The 22,477-nt window shown below is 48.1% G+C and overlaps 1 protein-coding gene across 2 annotated transcripts; it reads left to right on the plus strand.

Moving 5' to 3' along the window:
• Positions 1-1,517: 1,517 nt before the first annotated feature.
• NR2E1 (nuclear receptor subfamily 2 group E member 1) lies at positions 1,518-22,267 on the plus strand. 2 transcript variants are annotated; one of them, XM_067011570.1, is made up of 9 exons: positions 1,518-2,228; positions 6,924-7,069; positions 10,301-10,388; positions 11,979-12,214; positions 13,497-13,643; positions 15,630-15,726; positions 16,114-16,263; positions 16,506-16,611; positions 21,606-22,262. In XM_067011570.1, the coding sequence occupies exons 1-9, from the start codon at positions 2,204-2,206 to the stop codon at positions 21,643-21,645; spliced, it is 1,035 nt and encodes a 344-aa protein (XP_066867671.1). In that variant the 5' UTR covers positions 1,518-2,203; the 3' UTR covers positions 21,646-22,262. The 2 variants fall into 2 exon arrangements, with proteins under 2 accessions (XP_066867671.1, XP_066867670.1); XM_067011569.1 differs by having other exon boundaries at positions 1,522-2,228; positions 20,744-22,267.
• The last annotated feature ends 210 nt before the right edge of the window (positions 22,268-22,477 follow it).

Below are 22,477 nucleotides of genomic sequence, written 5' to 3' on the forward strand. Positions count from 1 at the left end.
CGATCTCGTCCCACTTCGAAAAACCGAGGAGGGATAACTTGGGAGGTGGTTGTCCCCTTTCTTGCTCTTTCCGAGTGTCCCCAGGCCCGAGTCCTGGTCGCTGCGGGGCACTAGCAAGGACGCGGGCTCTGGTGCGTGGCGTGCGCGCGCGGGGGCTCCAGGCCCAGCCCAGGCCGCTGCGGAAAGTTGCGGTCACGTGCTGCGGCCGCCAGCAGGAGCGCGCAGCCTGCGCCCCTGAACCTCCGGGGCCGAGGAACTGCGGCGCCCTCCGAGGGTCCGGGGGACGCAAGCACTCACTTGCACACACATACTCTGATCGAAAGCCCGGGTTGACACCGAGTCTGGAGAAAGTGGGACCGGGAGCGGGCGGGTAGAATTGCGGAGTGCTAGTATCTGTTCACCTCCCTCAGAGCTTGAGCGGAGGGCGGGAGAGCAGGAGGTGTGACCCTTGACCTTTGGCCAAGCCCACGCCAGGAGGTGAGGCTGGCAAGCTCTTGTTCGACAAGTTCAAGCTGCTGGGAGAGCTTTAGTAAGAATTAATCTCTTAGAGATCGGGGATCACCGCTCTCTAGGCGTGCGCTCTCCCAGCGCGGTACAGGATCCAGGGCAGGAGAGAGCACAGGAATCGCGGGAAAGGCGGGCGGGAGGAGTAGGGGGCTAAGGCGGGGGAGGGAGCTCTCCAGAATCCCTGGACCCTGAATTGGGGGGGGGGGGGCAAGCGAAGCCCGCTGGGGACGTGCTGCGGGAGGGAAAGCTCTACCCTGCAGCCGCTCCAGTGCAGAAGTAATGGAGGCGCAATCGCTTCGCCCTGCTCCGGATGGGCTTTACTTCGGCAAGCCGGCGGCACCCTCCCGGCGGCTGGTGCCCAAGTGGACAGCGCGAAGGCCACAGGAACGCGGATCCTCCGGCAAACCCCATCCCAGGCCCCCAATACGCACACAGTGTCCTCGCCTATAACGTTCCGTAGATAGTTGTAAAATGAATAATTACTCACCTTGGACCAGATCCAAGTTTTACCCAACAGAAGGGGCACGAGACCAAGAATGAACCAACTCACATGGCCATATCCGGCGCGCACAATCACACACAAACACACAGCCACCCAGTTCTTCCACGAATCTGTCTGGCGCTCTGGAGAGAAGGGGGAAAGCGTTCTGAGAAAGCTCCAGCTCCCCTCCCCTTCCCCCTTGCCATGAAATATAATAATTCATTTTTATTACGAGAGCAGCACCGTCCTCACCATCTCGCACGCACAGAGCCACACTCCTATATTCACACTCTAACTCCTCAGCTCCGAGAGCGCCTGCATTTTCTTTGGGAGCCGCTTGGAGGTTCATTAATATCATTAGCATTTAACCCCCTCCCTCTTTCCATCCCCTCCCCGCACATGGCTGACGTCAGACCCCGCCAGGAGTTGGGGGAAAAGCTAAGTGGGCCAGGGACGCCCTATTCCCCTCCCCGTGACTGCCTGTCAGAGCGCTTCTGGAGATATTACAGGGGACCCAGTCCGCAGCGACAGGCACAAAGTCACGGGGTAATGAACTTCGAGAACCCTTTGCCGCTGCGTGCTCGGCTCTCCCCGGAAACCGGGAGCTGGCCTCCTGTTCACTCGGAAGACTTCCCAGCAATCTAGTTTTTCCCACTCCGCGCTCGGATTTGGGCAGCGCGGAGCCCATCTGCCTGAGACTGCGGTTGTGTGTTTCCCTTCTTTCCGTAAAAGAGCAGCGGTCTGTAGAGATCTGCCCACTCTGCCTGCCTAATGTAGAGGGAGGAACTGAAGACTGAGAGACAGGAATGGGGAAAGAGAGGGATTTTGCCCTTTTTGCTCCGTAGAAAGACCATTTTTGTGTCTCCATCTCTGTTCTTCAATACCCTTCTCTTGCCTGTCCTGCCTTCTCCCTCGATCTGCCTGTCCGTCTCTCCATTTGTCTGTACATGCCTGTGTCCATACCAAGCAACATTCCCAGCAGCTGCGGTTTTGCAAGAGGCGGGAAGAAACTTAAGGATGCTTAATTTTCCACTGTGGAACGAATTCTGAGCGCCCGGGGAGCAGCGCAGCGCGCAACCGACACCCACCTGTCCGGCCCCGGAGCCTCCCAGGCTGGAAGGCGGCTGGAGAGCGGCGGCGCCCGGCGGCGAAGCGGGCGTTGCCGGCCGGGACTCGGGCAGCGCCCACCAACCGCTCCGCCCCGGGACCGCCAGCATGAGCAAGCCGGCCGGATCAACAAGTGGGTACCTATCGGGCCGCCGCGGGGCTCAGGCGCGCAGGCTGGGACGGACGGGCGGGCGGGGTGGCGGGGAGGTCCTGCTCCGATCTCCGAGACTCCGAGCCTGGGAGAGGGACTCCAGCGGTGTGTGCGTTTTGGCCCAGCTCCTTGTAGACCATGAGTCAGTGCCTTTCGTGGTGAGGGAAGAACAATTTCGTTACCTCTGGATTGCTTGATTCCCCCCTTTCTCTGGCATGGTGAGAAGGTTGCGACCCAGGCCGCCCAGCAGCCCCGCGAGTTGCCTCCACTTAGCCGCCAGGTGCGGGGAAGAGGAGGAGGAGGCGGCGGGGGCGGGAACTAGGCCGCAGCCCCAGGCTGCAGCACAATAACACGCTCGCTCAAAACTCCGAGCTCCAGAGCGCAAAAGCAACTTTGCGCAAAGCGGATTTTGAATGGAATGCTTTGCACCCCTTTTCTAGCTATTTCAAATAATCCTGCAAATTGGGAAGCAGAAACAATTTAAAAGTCACATTTTCCTTAATCCTAAATCCGCGTAGGTCATAACTGGGGAATTTAAAGTATGGCGAACTGCTCTAGCAAAGAGAGGACCAAATCCCTAATCCCAAGGAGTTTTCGAGCGGGAGCTCGGCAGAGGCAGGAGAGTGCGGCCTGTTCCCCTCTGCGCGCTCCTCTCCTTCCTTAACTCTGCTTAGCTGGAGGCTCTCCTTTGGAACGCCAAGTCGTGGCTGATCTCTAACCGCCCCTAGACGCCGGAGTGCAGGGCTGAGTGTATGTGCGAGGGCTTTTGCGTGCACCTTGCCTGCGGACCCTGAGAATGTGCAGGCCAGAGCCGGCGCTGGGCCGGCAGGGCCGCAATGCCAGGATCTCCATGGGGCATTTCAGTTCCCGCCTTCTGGTGGCCCAGGGCTGCGGTTTCCAGGGTTCAAGGCTGGGGGTGGTCGCTGCCGAAGTCCCCACATCCCGGAGTGCTCTCGCCGCCCTTGTCGTTTTCGCTTATAGCATTTTTGGCGCTTGTGCTTTTCTCAAACACCCCCTCCCTTCACTCCCGCTCATTGTCCCGAGTCTTTGAAAGTTGGGAGAGTCCGAGATACTTCTGAGGACTGATAATGAAGTCCCACTTGAGTGGGATGCAATTCCTCCCCTCCCTTTCAAGAAGTGGGTTGTGTTTTTACTTTGTCCGTTTGTTTTGGTTTTGGGCGCTGCCATTTTAAAAATTAAAGTAAACGTGAACAAGAAGAAAAAAGGAGAAATGTTTGGAACTAAGGCGAAGGGAGGAGAGAAGGAATCTTAGCTGCCGCCCGAATCAGAGTCGACCCTGGCGGAGGACTGGAGTTTCCAGTTAACCTCGGGCCTACCTGGCCCTCTCTGTTCGAATCTCTGGGAAAGGAGGCGAGCTTGCATATTTTTTGTGGCCCATGTTCTGGCGTGTGTGCGTCCTTCCTAGGAGGCGCAGAAGGAAAGCCTTCCCGGTGCATTCCGAGCCTCCACCGCAAAAACTGAAGCCGGCAGGCCTCGGCAGGCCTCGGTGCTTGCTTGCCCTGTGACAGGTCCTCGCCTCCTTCCCTGGAAGTAGGGAGCCTCAGACCCCTTGGGGTGCGCAGTCGCCGGGGTTGAGGAGCCTTGAAAAGTGAGGCCTCGGAGGTGAGGGAAGGGGCGGGCACGAACTGGGTTCGCTGGGAACCGCGCCCGCGTGCTGTAGATGGACTAGGACGCAGGCGGACCGTTCGGACTTCTAGGAAAAAAGGCAGAATGGCACTGGGGAAACTTTGGAGCTTTCCAGCTTCCCGAGATGAGTTGGGCCTCCTAAGCCTCGAGCCCGACGCAGGTCCGGACGCCTCCGCAGGGGTTTCTCAGGCCCGCAGAACAGCAGACCCCGCCCGCGGCGCCGCGCCATCCAGAGCTTCTCCAGACTGGTGGCGGCAGCGGGGCCCAAGCCTGCGGCCCTCGGGCCCCGAGCAGCGAGGGGGTCGGCGCGCAGCGGGCGAGGTCAGAGCCGAGCCCGGCCGCGAGGTATGCAACTCCCGCCTTGCTCGGATTCGCACAGCTGGAGTGCAGAGCGATGTCACCCGGGAGACCCGCCTGGGTGGTAACAAGACCCCGGCCAGTCACCCCTGCAGCCCAGACTAACTTCTTTCAACAGCCTCTGATGGTAATTACAGTAATCGAAGCTGCCATATATCTTTAGGCAATTATGACACACAAAAAGCCCCTAGGGGACCCCCTGGTGAGGGAAGTTAAGAACGGTTTTCCAGCCTCAGGAAACTCCCGCCTGCCTCACGTCGGAGCTCGCTCGACTTGCTAAATGAGGGGAGCTTTGCAACGGGGTCAACCAGCTTGTCTCGTGACCCAAGTCACCTTAACATGGCTGGGTGGCGGAGTCTGAGGCACACACCCGCTCTGCCCTGGAATTTTCGCGTCCTCCCTTCTGTGCCCCGCCCCAGGTGGGTACGTCTGTCTCTAATCTGTCCCGGGAGCCTCGGCTCGGAGGTCTGCGCAGGGGCAGGGCCGACCTGCCGCCCTGGCGGCCCCGGGGGGCCGTTGGTCTAGGAGCCCCGCCCCTGGAGCCCGAGTAGCGTCGCCCGCCCCTAACTGGTCCTCCCTCCACCCCGTCGGGGTTCTCCAGAGATGCATGTTCCTGGCCTCCCGTCTGGATGGGGGGCGGGAAGGAGAACCCCCACCACGGCTCGTCCCGCTAGCTCATCTTGGCATCATCAAAACTGCCACCGGGAAGAGGAGGACAGCTGGGACGACAGGATGGGTGGACCCCCAACACGGACCCCAGCTCAGCCAGAGCGTTATGCAGAGGAGAATGGTTGCAAAATATGGAAACCAAGTTTACTGCTTTCCAGAGTGAGGGCGGCTGCTGCGCGGCCGTTGAGTTCCCTTGAGCGCAGTGACAGGTCCGAGGGGGTGAGGGACAAAACCCGATGTGGCCTCCCCTGGCTCTCTACAACCTCCTCCTTCCCCCAGCACAACCTCTCCTCCCACCCTGCGGGAGAGGGGGCACCGAGGCGGTGGTCGCCGCGCCGCGCGCCTCCCCCGCCGGCCTTTGTCGCCATCCGAATTCCCATGCTACTTTTTTTGACGGGTCACTGGTGGCTCTATAGGCAGGTGCTACGGCGGGGTTGTAATTGCCCGGGCTGAGCCTGGTGGTTACCAAACCCCCCTCCCCAACCCTGCCGCCCGCGTTCTCCCCGCCCCCACCCCCTGCAGCTCCTCGACGGCCGCGGTCGGGGGTGCGCGCCCGCCGGATGCCTCGGAATCCACCGGCGAGTTTCCACCCTGAGGCCTCGGGCTCTTCCTGCGCGGCGCCCTCGCCTCGCCTACTCCCCTGGCCCAGTCGTCCTCACCCTTGCCTCCCATCACCCCAGCCTAATCGTGGTCCCTAACCTGAGCGCTCCGGGAACCAGGTGCCAGCTTCACAGAGACCAAGCCGGAGGCCTCCCGGGCCCAGACTGGAGGCCTTCGGGCCGGTAGCAAAGGGAACATTACATGTAAAAAAGTTAATTATTAACTAGTATTGTTAAATATCATCATCATCATTATCAAAGTATTAATGAAGTTAACCCTTTATTTAATACTCCTTTTTTTTTGCACGAGGAAAGATTTCGAAGTTCTTATGAGCCACTTCAGGCTTGTTGGACCCTTGAACCTTATAGAAAAATAGTTCTCTCCCTTGTAACTTTTCGAATTTTACCCTCTCCCTAACATTCCTCTAGGGTCCGCAGCCATCCCAGGCTAGAGGGGATTCCAAGGCGATTTCTCTTAAGTCAGGCGACTGTCGAGGCCACTGGGGGTAGGGGCAGTTTAGGGAAACCAGTCAGATCTTTGAAAGAATCAGCCTCAGACTGCGGTGGAAAAACAGAAAGCAAGGGACCCCCGCAGGATCTAGTATGAGAAGGTAGGGCTTTAAGGAGGAAGACGTTGGGGAGTCGGGGTGGGGGGGGTGCCGTCCCACCCTAACCTGCCAGGGGATCGACATACTTACAACACTCTCCTCCTACTTGCCTACCTCAGTGCTGGTTACTTTGGGGAGAAAAAAATTTTTTTCCCTAAAAGAAATTATTTCTCAAAAACGATCCATCAAGCATTATTTTAAATAGGTAAAGTGAAAGTTGGGCAATTACCACTACCCTTATTATCATTAATAATCCTAGTATTAGCATTACAATAATAATCCTAATAATAACAACCGCCCGGCCGCTCAGAGAAAACTCGATTGCCTTCCAGCTGCCATCCCTGGTTCCAGCCGTGTTTGTTTTTCTTCTTTTCCCTTTTACATTTCAAGTTTGTCTCCTCGCGCGCTCACTAACAACTTCTCTGTTAAATGCAAGAGCAGGAGAGGGAGGCGGCCAAACTTTCCGCGGAGCAGAAAGGCAGCGGCGGCCGTGCTGCCGCCCCGGCCTGCTGTAATCTTTTATTCCAAAATGGGTTTCGGCGATTAGAGGAGACCCAAATACATGTAGCGGTGCATGAATAATGCTCATTGTAGGAAACTGACACTTGCTCAAGGAAAAAAAGTTTGGCTATAAAATCACTTCATTATTTGCTTTTACCGCAGCTTCGGTGCTAATCCCTTCAGAGGTCAGATTGCTTAGCATCTCTCTCTCCCTCTCCCCTTTCCTCCTTCTTCTCCGCCCTCCTCTCTCTCTCTCTCACCCCATCCCCCCTTCCCTGTCTTTCCTGCGATTTCAGGCCGTATTTTAGATATCCCCTGTAAAGTGTGTGGCGACCGCAGTTCGGGGAAACACTATGGGGTCTACGCCTGCGACGGCTGCTCGGGGTTTTTCAAACGAAGTATCCGAAGGAATAGGACGTATGTCTGCAAATCTGGAAACCAGGTACCTTAGCAGGGCTGCGCTGCCCGGCTCCCCTCTGCCGCCTCCCCTTCCTTTGTTTGTGCCAAGGCCTCCTCTGAGTTTCCAAGCTGCTGAGGAGAGACCAGGCCCTGACCTCTCCTTTCCTCTCCCCTCCTTCCTGCCTCAACTCTCAGTGGCCCTTTTGCTTGGGAAAGGCAGAAAGAGGCAAGGGAAGAGACCTGAGTTTGAAGGAGGAAAGCTGAAGTCCCAGCGTCTCCTTATACCCCCTATCAATCCTCCCCCTTTTGTTAAATCATCTGACAGATTTTGACACTGGGTAAGGCCCACACCCAGTGACTATAAAGCCAGCCCAGAGGATCTAAAGAACTTTAGAATCTAAACCACAAGTGCAGGCAGGTAAAAGGGCTATTTTATGTCACTGCCACCCCATTCCCATTCCTAGCAGCACCTAAGCTCAGTGCTCTGACCCGGGTCTGTCCTGACAGAAGTGAAAGGCACAGGGCATTTCAGTCAGAGAAGTGAGTGTTGGCCAGTTGGAACAGAGAGGATGTGCTGTATGAGGGGCTGTGCCTTCAAATTCAGAGAAGCAGGGCTGCTTGGTAGTGGGCAGTGGGGCTTCAGCACCCATGTGACTTTAGTTGGGCCTTGTCAGAAAAGGGCATAGTGAGCAAGAAGAGAAGGTACCCAAGGAAGGAAACTGGGAGCCTCTCCATGGTCCCCATATCTTCACTTTCTCTGCTTCTCTGGTTGATTCTCTTTTGATCTTGAGCAGGCAGAACTGTCTCAAAGAGACAGAGGAGTAGGGGCATGGGTTGAGTGTGAGCCAGAGCTTCCAGAAAGAGTGAGCAGACCCCTCCCCCTGACTCAGTTTCCAGCCCAGTAGTAGGTTTATTTCAACTTAGGAGATCAGCCTTTTGGTCCCACACTTGGCCTTCTCCTTAGTCAGGCACACAGACCCTAAATACAGAGTGATGATCTCCACTCCCAAGAAGATCCTGGAGAGTGCAGTAATCAGAAAACATCCTTTAGTAACCAAAATGTTAAAATGTTTTCACAAATTAATATATATGATACACATATATACATACACATATACTGTCTGGTGCTAGTGAATTGTTTATCTTTTTCTGAACCTATGTCTGCTCATACCAGTTTCTGATAGATTTGGATTATCAACAAAAACAAGAACAAGAAGATGCTGCATTTGGATATTTTGAACTCTCCAGCCCTGTTACCTGTTTAATTGGGTCCATAGCTCTGTATCAGTTTCTTGCTTCACCATATGGACACATCACATTATATACACACAGGACTGTATCCGAGTAGCTCCACAAGAATATGGGATTACTGTGGGTCATCAGACTTGAGCAGGCCTCTACTTAAGTTATCTTTTACTTTTATGCAATGAACAGAATTGGGGAATCAAAACCTCAGATGTTATGCTTGATATTTTCAAAGGGGTTGGCTATCAATTCAAACATATTGATGTCAGTCCAAGTGCTTGTAAAGGAGTGTTGATAGACTCATCAGGCATGGTGGTCCTCTTCTTACACAGAGAATAAATGGACCTAGCTGAGGTGCGCATCTTTCTTTCAGGCTCCAGATATTTATATACATTTGATCTGATTTGAAGACACTCTTAAGAACTAATGAAGACTTCTATTATGCATTAGTATGTTTATCGGAATACTAGGAGGATAACATTTGAGGATAGGCATATGATTGTATTTAATAATAAGTTATTTAAACCTCTTTACATTGAGCTATTACACTGGCCAGCAAAGATGACCTGAATAATTCAGTTAGGAAAAAAATTTATTTCCTTTCTCTCTTTTATTCTAAGCTTAGGTAAACAGCATTCTAGTTTATTATTAACAGTAACGAGGATGTTTAGAAATTATTATGAACTTCTGCTCTACCTTTATTTTAAATAAATCAATGTATTTTAAATCAGAGGGGTGTGATCTCATAAAACTGTGTGTTTGAGTGTATAATTTTTTCCTAAGGGATATTTCAGAAAATATGCTTATTCCAAATTCAGAGTATATGAATTTTGAGATTATGAAACAAAATAAAAATACATTTATTTTATTCTCTTTCTTCCCACTGTAAATGTAAAAGTAGCAAGTAGTATAAACAGAGCACCAAACTTCTTATGTATTTACTGTGTATAAAATACACATGTAGACATGACTCTTTATGAATCTATGTATATGTCCTCTCAGTAGTAACACCTAACATTGAGTGAATTCCATTAGAAATTTTCTCTGTTTTCCTCTTTTAATGGCCAATATTTTTCCAGAAAATTGCATTGGATAAAACATTTATTTTCTCATGCATCTCAGATAAGTATTTCTAAGGCACAATTACCTCTTTTTTTTTTTTTAGTTATCGTGCTAATATTCTCAGTCTATGTTATCATTTTGTCAGACAGTTCATCACATTATCTTCCTGGTCATATTTACATGGTGGGCATTTCTAGAATTTGTCCAGGCCTTGGGCTCTTCCCTTCCCACTCTCACATCTGTAAGGCTTGCCCTCCTAACCACTCTGGCTTCTGCCTCACCTTCCAGGAATGGCTGTGTTTCTGTGAATCTGGGCTAAGGCTAGTCTTTAAGACAACTGTCAACAGCTGGTCAGAAGCATGGCTTGGAGTACAAAGGCAAGAGAGGAAACAGGAGAGTGGAGAATAATGGGAAATATTTATCTGACGGATAAATGGGCTCACCCAGAAAGTGACAGAAAGAGGTAGACTCAAGACCTGAAAGTGGAAAGAATAGTTGGTGGGAGGGGGACGTGGCAGGGGTCCTGGCAGGCAAGCCTGCTCCTTGCAGAGCTTTGAGGCCTCCTCCTTCAGGGCAGGTCGCTGTCTTCGGTCCTGAAAAGTCTCGCCCCGCTCCAACCCTTCTGCGCCTGGCGGAAGTTCCCCTCGGGAGCTCCTCCCCACGCAGCGTAGGCTGGGCAAACCAGGAGCTCTGACCCTTCACCTGATTTGAGAAGGACTTTCCTTCTTGTCCGCTTTCACAGGGTCAGGGGCTGGTCCTTTTGAAGTAGCCCCGGGAATCCCAGCCCTTTCTCTTCCTGGCCCTGTTGGTGCCCAAGGCCCTCGCGTTTCGCGGACCCAGGCTTGCAGCTCCGGGGTCTGTTGCGGGGTCCGTACCCGCCTCCACGCCTTTTCCCCGACCCGACGCCGGCTTCGCGTCCCCAGTCTAAAGGTCCTGGGGGCCGCTGATCGCCTGCGCTCTGTTCCAGGGAGGCTGCCCGGTGGACAAGACACACAGAAACCAGTGCAGGGCGTGTCGGCTGAAGAAGTGTTTGGAAGTCAACATGAACAAAGATGGTAATCTATTTATTCTTAGTAAATCTTTTTATCCTTATGTTGGTTGAGTAGTAAGTAAATTATGTGTACAAAAAATAATGGCACTCCTATGCATGTAAATCATCTCCTGAGCATTTCTTTCCAGGTGCTGGAAATTGGCCTCCGGCTTTAGTCATCTCCCTGCATGAGCCCCACCCTCACCCCACTGAACTCCCCAGGGCAAGACCCATGCCCACGTGGGACACTTGCGGCTCACAACCATCCCCACGAAGCCAGCGTTCCTGGGGCCCCCACTCTGCTGGCGACCCACGTGTGACATTCCCGGCCTCCCATCCTGATTCCTCTTCTCACATCTCCTCGCAGCCCTTTTGTGGCCAGACTTAAGCCTGTTAGCCCCCCGCAGGGTCTTGCTGTCTGGATAGTCTCCTGGAGAGGATATCTCGGGGACTAGGAGACGGGTTGAAGGAGGAAGGGCAGAGACACGAACACGCGGAATGTCCACGCCTTGTTTGTAGATTCACCAAGATGACAAAATCAAGACGGCCGTTGTGGCGATCTGAGATTTTTCAGGGCCTTCTCTTAGTTCTAAAGAAAGGGGCTGGAGGGGCAGAGTGACGTCAGTGGGTGCCTCGGACACCCAGCTCCAGAAGGCTCTTAAAGGCGCGCGTCAAGAACTAGGTCGTCAGGATGCTTCTCGGACTTAGAGTGCAATCCAAGCTCGTGCCCGGAGGTGGCCTGGCGAGGGCGCCCCAGGCCGGGACGTGGCAGGAGTCTTGGCTGGGAGGGAGGGATGGGGCCTCAGGACTGGGTGCGGAGAGGGCTTTGCCCGGACGGAGGCCTGGGCGGGGTGGCATCTCCATGAGGTACAGCGCCCATTGGGGAGAGTTCCTTCCTCCGCGGCGCAGGAAGCAGGAGGGAGCGTCCAACCTGTTGAACTTGTGTATTGACAAGTTGTCAAGCTCGTCGAGCGGAAGATTGCCCTGAATTAATTTGTTTGTTTAAACTGTTGGTGGTAATTGTCACATCTCCCCTGCCTTCCTCCAGCACACTCTGAGAGGGCTTTCCCTCGTCCCATTCCCCAGCGGACCCGGGCTCGGGTCCTTTTCTCCTGGGGTCCTCGGAGGCCAAACGACATCTCCAAGTGGGGCGGAGGATGGAGGTTGCGGGGGGGGGGAGTGGTCGTCGATCTGATTGGGAAAAGTGTGTGCAGAGACGCTGTGCCTGGCTGTGCGCAATTCTCCCTCTACCCTCGATTGCGGTTGAGACCTAGCTACTCCTGCCCAGAGGGTCTCTGGTTTCCCTGCTGCCTTCCCTGGGTGCGGAGGAGCCCTCAACCGACAGAGAACACACCAAGTCTTGCCTTAGGCTCGGGTGTTAGTGTGACACTTTGGGCCGGGCTGCTCTTCTCGGCTTCAGCTTCCTTATGCAAACAGTGTAAGGGTTAAACGGTCTCAGAGCGCCCTCCACCCTCACATTCCTTCTACCTCCTTCTCTTCACCTCCCGGGTGCCCTTGCCTGTCCAGACGCAGCTTTTGGCCCGAGAGCGCGGCAGCGTCTAAGTGTCACCGAGTCTCTGATCTCGGGTGTGCGCCGGTCTGTCTGTCTCTGTAGCCGTGCAGCATGAGCGGGGGCCTCGGACGTCCACCATCCGCAAGCAGGTGGCCCTGTACTTCCGTGGACACAAGGAAGAGAATGGGGCTGCCGCACACTTCCCCTCCGCAGCACTGCCCGCGCCAGCATTCTTCACCGCGGTTACGCAGCTGGAGCCCCACGGCCTGGAGCTGGCCGCCGTGTCCGCCACCCCTGAGCGGCAGACCCTCGTGAGCCTGGCTCAGCCCACGCCCAAGGTCAGTGACCTTGCTGGGCCCGAGACCTTTCCGAGTGGAGGGCGGAGAGGGGCGTGCCCATTCTTTCTCAGCTGGCATGGCTCAGGCAAAAGATGGAGAGAGAGAGAGACCTCACGGGATGCTCGGTGCTTCGCCGAGCTCTGCGGGGAGCTCTAGACCTCCCTTTCTCCCCTGTTGAGCTAGGGGTGCTCAAATTTTAGTGTGCAGTAAAGTCACTCTCTAAGCTGACTACAAACGTGGCCGCCTAGGCCCATCCCCCTTTCAGCAAATTTGAGGTGGTGCCCAGGAACCTGTATCTTTAGAAAACACCTAGTGTAAAGCCCTGGCTGAACTAAGAGGGCAGCTTAGGTGTTCCTGGAGGACAGAAGAGCAGAGTTTGTTTTTAGAAGAAAGACGTTGCCACCAGCTGGCAGAAGAGCCCCTGAATTGCAACTGCAGGGATGTAATCTCTTGGGCAAAGCCATGGGTCCCTAATGCAAGAGAGAAATGTGGAGCTCACCTTGTTAGGACAGTTTGAAGAAGCTGGCTTCATTTCCCACTCCCCATACTCTCTTCTGAGCCGCATGAATTTACACAAGAATTGAGCCTCTACTATCAGGGACACAGCCAGAACCACCTCAAAAGGCTGCCACCTAGGGACTACCTTCCAGGCTTCCAGTTGGTACCTACCCAAAGCCCCCACTCCAGGCCAAGAAGGGCTCCAGATCTCTCTCCCCAAGAGGAGAGCCAGCTGCAGCCCCACACTGCAGGGAAGCCAAACACCTGGGCACATGCACACACACAATATTTAATATTGCTTTCTTATCCTTGATGTGTATAATAAGCTTGGGAAAGTAGTGTTATGAATATGTCGTCAGTTATGAATGGGAATGCTCTATGAATGATTAAGATGTCTAATTGAAATATTTCCATAATATACTAATCCTTTCTAAAAATACTCATATGCATATTTGTGTTTGGGATGCCTATTAATTTATACTTTCTCCACATCTATTTTTATTTACTCAAATGCAAGAAGCTCTTGTCTAAATTGGGAGACAGGCTTGGCACTTGGCTCAGCCTGAGGAAAATTTGCTGCAGGGGATAGAAAAGCTAGATGCCCCTCTTGAAGGAACAGGCCGCCAAAGGGTGGAAATGAGCCTCGCCCATCAATCATTATTCTCCAAACCCTATAGATATTCCTATTTCCTTCACTGGTCTAGTTAGAAAATTTAAAATTTGGCTCTTCTTGCAAAGCTGCAGTTTCCTTACTCCCTGGTGTTTCTCTTTCTTCCCCACCCAGTACCCCCATGAAGTGAATGGGACCCCAATGTATCTCTATGAAGTGGCCACAGAGTCAGTGTGTGAATCAGCTGCCAGGCTTCTATTTATGAGCATCAAGTGGGCTAAGAGTGTGCCAGCTTTCTCCACGCTATCTTTGCAAGACCAGGTATGACCAAGAGGGCACTGAGCTCTTGGGGGAAGGGGGTTGGGAAAGAAGCAACAGTAGTCAGTCTTATGAAACTAGAAGTTACCTGGATAAATCACCAAGGCCAGGCATCCGTTCTTAACAGCAGTAGGAAATGATTTTTCTTAGCTTCTTGCTATGGGTTCAAAATAGCTAGCTATGGAATCCTTACTAAGAAATGTAATTATGTTATTTCAGGAAAGTTGGATATGATCTAAAAAGAACAAATATACAACACCATTATCTTTTTTTTAGTTTAATTGAAACATCAAATTTAATCACAAATTTAAAAAATCTTAATAATTTTTAAAATTGTTCATAAAGCAAAATTTTCTTAAGAACACTGGAACTGAGAGACATAGAACGTGATGAGGGTATTCCCTTGTAAGATTTTGGGAACTAGTGTCATTATTTTATATTTGCAGCTTTATATTTTCCATTGTGATGCTCATAGTTTTGGCCACTGATTGATCAGCAAGAAGGATTAAAGAGTGCATTGCACACCTCCCTTGATTCTTTAAGAGCTTTTAGAGTTTTTGTAAACAAATAGGTCTGGTGCATAATCCTGTGGTTGTAAATGACATTAAGAGGGAGAAAACAAAGTATGTGCCTTTAAAATTGCATTGTACCGAAACTCAGAAGTTTTGTTGTTAGGAATATCAGAAATGGCCTCTGCCAGAATTTTTCTGCCCTTAAGGGAAAGAAATAAAATGAAGTATTCACAAAAATTGGCTGTCACCAGCACATTCATGGAAATTAATGACAAATTTCCCAAAAGGCTAATAAGTAGCTCCAAAAGCAAAGGATTTGTTCCTTTAATTCATTTTATACCTAATTAAAGCATAATAGTGCCCCTTAATATGAAGTACATTTCCTACAGAGAGCCCTGGCAATGTGCTCAAAACATTTAATCTTCTAGCAAGGGATGTTCTTTTTTTCATAGCCTGGACTTTCAGACATGGTCAGAATTAGACATTGTTTACCTTGCATTTTTAAAGTATTATTTTCTGTATTTAATGCAATAAAACTGAAAATAAAGCACTTTGAAAATTAAACCTTTTTGTCTAATTATGATTTTGGTTACAAGCCTTCACAGTTCAGCCCTTAGCTCTCAAAAGGAAATCCTCTCACATCCAGAACTGACTGGTTTTTGAGAGATTTTTCAAAAACAAATTTTTCAAGATGGTTAGTTTCTGTCTTTGACCAGCTTTACTGGTTGACTCTGACCATTTGCTCTGTGTGTGTGTGTGTGTGTGTGTGTGTGTGTGTAAGTTGGCTATTTTTTCTCAAAACAAGTATTTGTAGACTCTTTACTGCAGTGAAGTGGAATCCAGTATATTAATTTCGAAAAGGAGCCAGATTTTCATTTTAAATATTCAGTAGCACATTTTAATAGAATGAAAATGACAAGCACCTTGATGCTGTCCACTTATGAGTCTCAGAAAAATCAGGCAGTGAGATGAGGTAAACTCAGCAAAACCCGATTAACATAATTACACCCTGATTTCCCTGCATGCCTCTTGGGAATTAGTGATCGCTCTCCCAGCCCAGCCCGCTCAACCCTCCAGGAAGATGGGGGCCCACATCTGCATGCTTAGTCTGGAATCCTCAACCCTGATAATATCAACATTTTCTATGAAGGGAATTTCATAGAGCCTGGGTCTCCTGAGAAGTTTCTAGGTGGTCAGGAACAAATGGATGCAAGAACAAGAAAGGTAAACCCTTTTGCAAGGGAAGCAAAATTTGGGGAATTGGAATGGCTGACTCTCAAATGCATGTGCTTAAGTATAGACACCTTTTAATAAAGGAAAATATGAGAAAATAAGGGAAAGCTAGAATATTCAGAGGAAAAACTATCAGGACAGGCATTTAAAACACTTATTAAAATGATGGAAATTTACATATTGAAATTGTTTATAAATTTATAAATTACACACTATATTATATTATACATCTATTGTATGACAGCTGATGCTTTTGGAAGATGCTTGGAGAGAACTGTTTGTTCTAGGAATAGCACAATGGGCCATTCCGGTTGATGCTAACACTCTACTGGCTGTATCTGGTAAGAATTGCACAATTTAATGACTTTGTTGTAGAAATTACCATAAAAATACATTACTGAAAAAAGAACAACATGTAAAGAATAACAAATTCCTGCTGAACAATAGAGTATACCTGTCATTTATAAATCTATATTTAAATGCAAATAATGTTGTTTTGTTGTATTCATGACTGCTTGCATTGTTATTTAAATGCAAATTACTGTGTTTGTTATCATCCAAGAGAAGATTTTATATTAACTTTCATACAATATAGCCAGTTTACATGGAATCAGATATCACAGAGTGACAATTGAATAGATATTGATATGCAGGATTTTGTCAAAAATCAATATTAAATCATGAAAATGCCTTCATGTTAGAGCATTTATTGCATATTTTTATTCTAGGCATGAATGGTGACAACACAGATTCCCAGAAGCTGAACAAGATCATATCTGAAATACAGGCTTTACAAGAGGTGGTGGCTCGGTTTAGACAACTCCGGTTAGATGCTACTGAATTTGCCTGTCTAAAATGCATCGTCACTTTCAAAGCTGGTAAGCAGACACAACCTGCTGTCTCTTCTCCTTCCCCAGTTTTGCCATCTCACTAATTCAGCCACCTCCAAGTCCAAAAAAGAGGTGATGGTTTTCAAGAGAGCTGATACTCTTAGTCTGACTCCATTTTCGATAGCCATGGAACCTGCATGTTCTTCTGCTGGCCATCTACTTCCAGAGAGTGCTTTCCCCATCTGCATTTCCTGTGCTGCCTATCACAATTTCCTGGTCTTCATTTCTAGTTCCTACACACAGTGGTTCTGAACTGAGAAGTTTCCGGAATGCTGCCGCCATCGCAGCTCTTCAAGATGAGGCTCAGCTAACTCTCAACAGCTACATCCATACCAGGTGACCCTTGTTTGCCTTGAACGTGTACTTAAGAAAATTGCTTCCATTGTGAATGTGTGAGCAGACAGCAAAAAGCCAGTTCAAATATTGTGACTAATTATCCTGTTGCCAAGCCAGTTAATTTAATTAGAATCTATGTCCTCATGTATTTGGAAGGGTAGGTGAGAGGAGCAAATCAAATTAGATTACAAAACTGAAAGCACTGCCAGACACCTTACACCTTTCCTGGATGAACAAGTTGATCCATCAATATAGCTGAACACATTGAGGTGAATGGGCCCGGATATGAGACAGGTGAAAAATGAAGGCTAAAGTGTTATGTTAGTTGATATATTAGAGAGTGGTCACATGGTCCTTTAAAAAAGGCAAGTGCCTTTCTTTGGATGCCAATCCCAAATGGAAGGACCAGAGAACTTTCTAAAGAGGTCATCTTTAACCCCATCATGACTGCTGTCTGGCTTTGGTGATTGGTATCTGTTGAGCTATTTTGAGTCATAGCACCCATCATGTTACTTCTGGCCAAGCAAAGCCCACTGACAGAGGCTGTTCTTGGCTATTTGTAGAAACTCTCAGTCACTGGGCTTCCAGCTGTGCTCCTCCTGGCCCACCAAATGGGCAAATCCACCACGAGGTCTACAGACTTTCTGATTCCATTTTCAGACGAAAAAAGCAAGGCTTTTAAAGAGCAGTGAAACCTTGCTAGCTTCCTAAGTTAGGGCTGCAGTAGATCTGAGGTTAGAATAGAGTTGCTCTTCTTACTTATTCTCTAGATTGATCTTGAAGAGAAGCCCATGGAAACCAGTCTCTATCATCTCAACATCACCCATAGACACTATGCTGGGAGTAACTAAATCAAATGGGTAGAGGCAGTTAATGCTTCCATTACCTTCGAAGGGGTCAAAGAAACCCCAAGTCACCTGTATTCATTTGGGATGATACCACTTCTGCAGGGATCTCCTTATTTCTTTTATAAATCCTCTTTTGAATACTAATGAGTAAAACTGTTCCCCAGAGTCGTTGAATGTAGCTTTTCGGAATTCCTATTCCTGAAAGCTTTAGGCTTCACAGTAGATCTTCAATAGCCAATAGCAACCAATATCTATTGAGTGCTTACTGTGTGTCTTTACAACCCAGCATATTATGATTTTCCCTAAAAGTAGGGGGAGTATACGAACAAGTAACTTTGTAAAATGTGAGTTTAACAACAACAACAAATTGTTCCCTGTCCGTGGAATATCACTGAAACTGTGATGAGTGATAGAGCCTGTGTATGTTTTTCCAAATTAAAGTTCTGTGGTTTTAAATTTAAAATCCACATTAACTTTCAGAATGTATATAGTAAGCACTTAAGTTTGTTCAGAATTATAAAATGGAACAGTACATAATTTGGGCACTTTTTCCCCACTAAAAACTAAATTGTATATCATAACTGACCTCTGACATTTAGAGTCTTTAAGGTATAAAGAACATCACACCAGGAGAATATGATACTAGGTATTGATTCAGTCAAGCCTTTGCCGAGTACTCGCTTTGTGCAGGGTGGCTGGTGAGCACTGTGGAACACAAGAAAGGACAAGATACTACCCATTATCATTACAGGAAGTAGGCAGAAGTGTTACTCCAACTCAGACCAGGGAAGAGAAAAAACAAAGTAGGGAGTGAGAGAGATGAATTCTCGTTGGAGGGAGTGAGAAAAAAATCTGCAAAGTCTGATGGATGGAGAAGACATGTGAGCTAGTTCTTGGATTCCAGCAGGAGAGAAGGGGACCAACAGGAGGCAGAAGAGGTGCCATGGAAGGTGCCAGAGAGGGAGTAAGGAGAGTCTGAGAGAGCCTGACATTTCAGGAGCTGCTTCTAGGATGACCTGAGAGAGTTAAACCACAAATTAGCAGAAGTCTATTTTAGAGAAATGACAAGTATACTACTTCTCTGTCACCCTCAAAACAAGGAAATTATTCATGGAAGGAACACATCTGCTTTGACATGAGCCTTTTATTTCATGATATCAGCTACAGCTAGAATTTAATATTAATATCTAGAGTCATACATGTGACAAAACTGACTATACCTTACTGCTAAGCTCCTTCAAATCAGCGAACATTCTCCTTTAGCACTTTCCTGTCTAGAAAAATAAAATCTGAAATTGAGAAGTTAATGTGGCAAACTGAGCTAATTGTGCATTAATTGTTAAAGCTGCAAACTGAGCTAATTGTTACAGCCCGGTAAGTGATTTCTCTAATTATCTAGGACATAAGGAGAGGGCTAGAAATTGGCATTTCAAACAAACTATATAAAACTAAGTGTAACAACTATATATAATAATAAACAATTTAGTTATATATAATAAACTATATAACTGACAATCAAATACCCGAATCCGTGACAGACACAGAACACTTACACCTGGAAAGAAAACTTCCAGTTATGTATGCTGATGGATGAAGTCAAGGGCATAGATACTCTACAAAATAATTTTGAGCAGTCAGAGAGCCCCTCTCTTTCCTTCTCTCTCTGTCTCACACACACACATACACATGGTTATTGTTTCTGGGTAGTAGAGTACTCCACATATAATAAATACTTAATTTGTGTTGACTGACTAACCAGCCCCTTCCTAACTAGAGAATAAAAGAAGTGGGTGAGTAGGTGAGTGGATAATCTACTCACAGAAAATCGAGAGTTAATCGTCTATGGAGTCACCAGAATACGTCCTTTCTGGAAGTAATTATTTCCCACAGTGTTTTCTCACTGTGGGAAACTTCAGCATGTTGGCTGGATGCTGCAGACATGCTGAGGGCTTATCTAGGCAGCCACTGCTTCCCACCCACTGCAGGGGGCTTCTCTCCTCTGCCTGCCTGAGAAGGGAAACAGAGCTGTTGAAGAGAGTAAGTGGCCAAGGTGAAAGGGACACATGGGTCTTGGGATTATTTTCCAGGAAACATAGATGTTTTTGGCAAGTAGAGTAAGCGGTGGGATTTATGTAGTTTTTTAAATGTAGAGAAGCTCCACCGTGTCCATACCACTTTATTAAAGGTGGTGTGGTGGTCCCTGTCCACTGGTGGTCATGAAGCTGGGCAGTGAAAGAGCCAAATGAGGTCCTCAGAGGCCCAGAATGAATGATCAGCCTCATATCAGGTTGAAGAGAGGGACTCTCTTGTGCCCAAAGCTAAGAGACAAGCATGAAAGTTGTTCCCCTGGACTCTGCACGGTGGGGTTATTGGGCAGTTAAACTCAATGTTCAGCTACCTAACTCCTGTGTAGGAATTGGTATCTGTCAGTTTCTAGCACCTGTGGCCATGGATTGAAACTGGCTGAGTCACAGATAAGTGTCTCCAGAGGTCAGTCTTTTGGGTGGTTTGTGTCAGTGGAGGGAGACCTCCTGGTGGACTGTATTGACACCTGATTCCAATCTATTGACTGAAGACGCATCGGGGCTGCAGTGAGGAGGTGGCTTACAGGCATCTAAAGGCAGCAGAAAAGTGAACTTGCACATCTGAGCACAGATGTATGTTGGACATCAAGAGAGGAAATTGTTCAGCAATTTCTCACATCTTTAATTATATGCCAATTTCATTGACATGAAAGTTGGGTGGCACTGCCAGCCAACAGAACTTAGTCTTTAATTTGCAGTGTAATAAGGAGGGAATTATTCCTGAGAGTGACTAAGTATAGTGCCTGAATAATAATTTAGAGAATTGATTAGAAAAGGAATCCATTTTATTTGAGGGAAATAGCCTCATGAAGGAGTCTTGAGAATCAGAAAATGTGGATGTTGTCAGTAGTTTTGTCATCAGTCCCATTGGTTGGTTTCTACACTGGCAACCTTAAGTTTATTATTTGGTCTGAACTTAGTACCATGTTTCTCAAAATTATTTTTTCTCCAAAAAAACTGCAACCCCTGTGCTAATGAGGAGACAGTCACCGTGTGCTTTTGGCAGCATCATTATGTTCTCCATGCCTCGATTATTCCACCTGCAAAACAGGGACAGTAGTGCCTGGCTAGGACTCTGTAGTATGTTATTAAAGAGGCTGAATCAGGAAATTAAGCTGAAGATGGTATGTGTTCAAGGATGAGATATTAAGCCTGTTAGTGATGGATCTTACCTTGCTTTCATGGCTTCTCCTATTCCAGATATCCCACTCAACCCTGTCGCTTTGGAAAACTCCTGTTACTTTTGCCAGCTTTACGTTCTATTAGTCCATCAACCATAGAGGAAGTGTTTTTCAAAAAAACCATCGGCAATGTGCCAATTACAAGACTGCTTTCAGATATGTACAAATCCAGTGATATCTAAGCTCTCCAAGTCCCTACTTTTCAGGATGGGACAGTATCTGATGAACTTCTACCCATGGAGAACAAGCCTCAACTAACAAACCCTTCAGGAAGCATAAACCTGGGAATGTGTAGCCTTCAGGAAAAAATGTCAATTGACACAAAACAATTCCAGTAGCTCTGACCTGCTGCCTCACCCAGGGTGGGGTGGCCTGGAAGGAAAGGGGGTGTAAGAGGACCGCCTGAGCAGAGAGGACTCACTGCTACCATGCCCTGGGAGGGGACCGAATTCAGGGTTGCCACAGGCCAGGCTATTCTGCCTCTTACCTGGAAGATCAGGCTGACCTATCAACAGCTGAAACATAAGTAGAATATTTTTTTTTCCCTTTTAGCATATAAAGTTGGGTAACCAAATATAGTTCTGTGTATAACATCATACAGCAGCCTTCAGAACTATCTTATGTTGAAGAATTTATTTCAACAATAATGGTTAGGTTTTAAATCAAAAGTTTTATCAAAAGTTTCCCTTCTATTGTACTACTTCATAAAGTGGCCTTCAGAACTGAGTTAATAAGTGAAAGGTAGCTTATGCTGTGAGATTTGCTTTTTCTCTCTCTTCTTCCTTTCTCTTTCTTTCTTCCTCTTCCTCCTCCTCCCCTTCCCCTTCCCCCTTCTCCTTCTCCCCCTCCTCCTCCTCTCCTTCTTCTTCTTAATACCATAGGCCAGGCAACCTTGTCAAAGGAATTGGTGGACGAAAATGAGATTCTCACCAGGACTTCAGGTTGGATAACATCTAAAAATAGAAGAGCTTTACTAAAAGAACACAAGTCGAGGGAGGATGAATAAAAACAGCAAAACCAAATAAAGTGGAGATGAATGATGGAGTGAGGCAGACTGCTGTCCCATTAACATAGTGCTGAAACCAAAGGCAATGGGGGTCCAAACTCGTGTTTCAGCGAGTCACACCAGACAGTAAATGAACAGAGACATGAGACCAGAAGGAACTTCAAGGAGATGGATACTAAAGGGCTTCTTGATCCAATGCTAACAGCCTGAGACTCTTCAATGCCTTTCAGAAAACCGGTTTCTAGTAAAGCTTTGAATGCCTGCACGTGCACACACACACTTCGTCCTACACTATAAGCTGCTCCTTTGGTATGAATCTCTACTTATGGAAATGTAGAAACAAACATTTTAAAATAGCTGCTGTACTTTTCACATTTTGATTTATTAGGTACTAGCACTGAGGAAAAATATTCAGCACTTGGACTATTATAGGATGAGTAAAACTTTCCTTGTATAAAGTGAATTAACTGATTTGTGAAGTTAAAAGGTTGTACTCATTGTATTTACAAAGAATAAAAAATATATTGAATTTAAATGAACTCTGCCTGATTTTTTAGCCTCCCTCCCTGGCTGGTTCTTATCCACCAGTTACAAGGCGGCGGCGGCAGCTGGTGTAAAAACTGAAGCTCAGAGCACTGCAGCCTGAAGAACTGAACCACAAAGGCAATTTCCTTTTTACAGTGAATCCCATTTGTAAAACGATGAATAAAGAAATAAAACATAAGATTCCGTTCTCTGCAGCTCTCA

The sequence above is a fragment of the Kogia breviceps genome, chromosome 13 (assembly GCF_026419965.1).
Source record: "Kogia breviceps isolate mKogBre1 chromosome 13, mKogBre1 haplotype 1, whole genome shotgun sequence".
NCBI lineage: Eukaryota > Metazoa > Chordata > Mammalia > Artiodactyla > Physeteridae > Kogia > Kogia breviceps.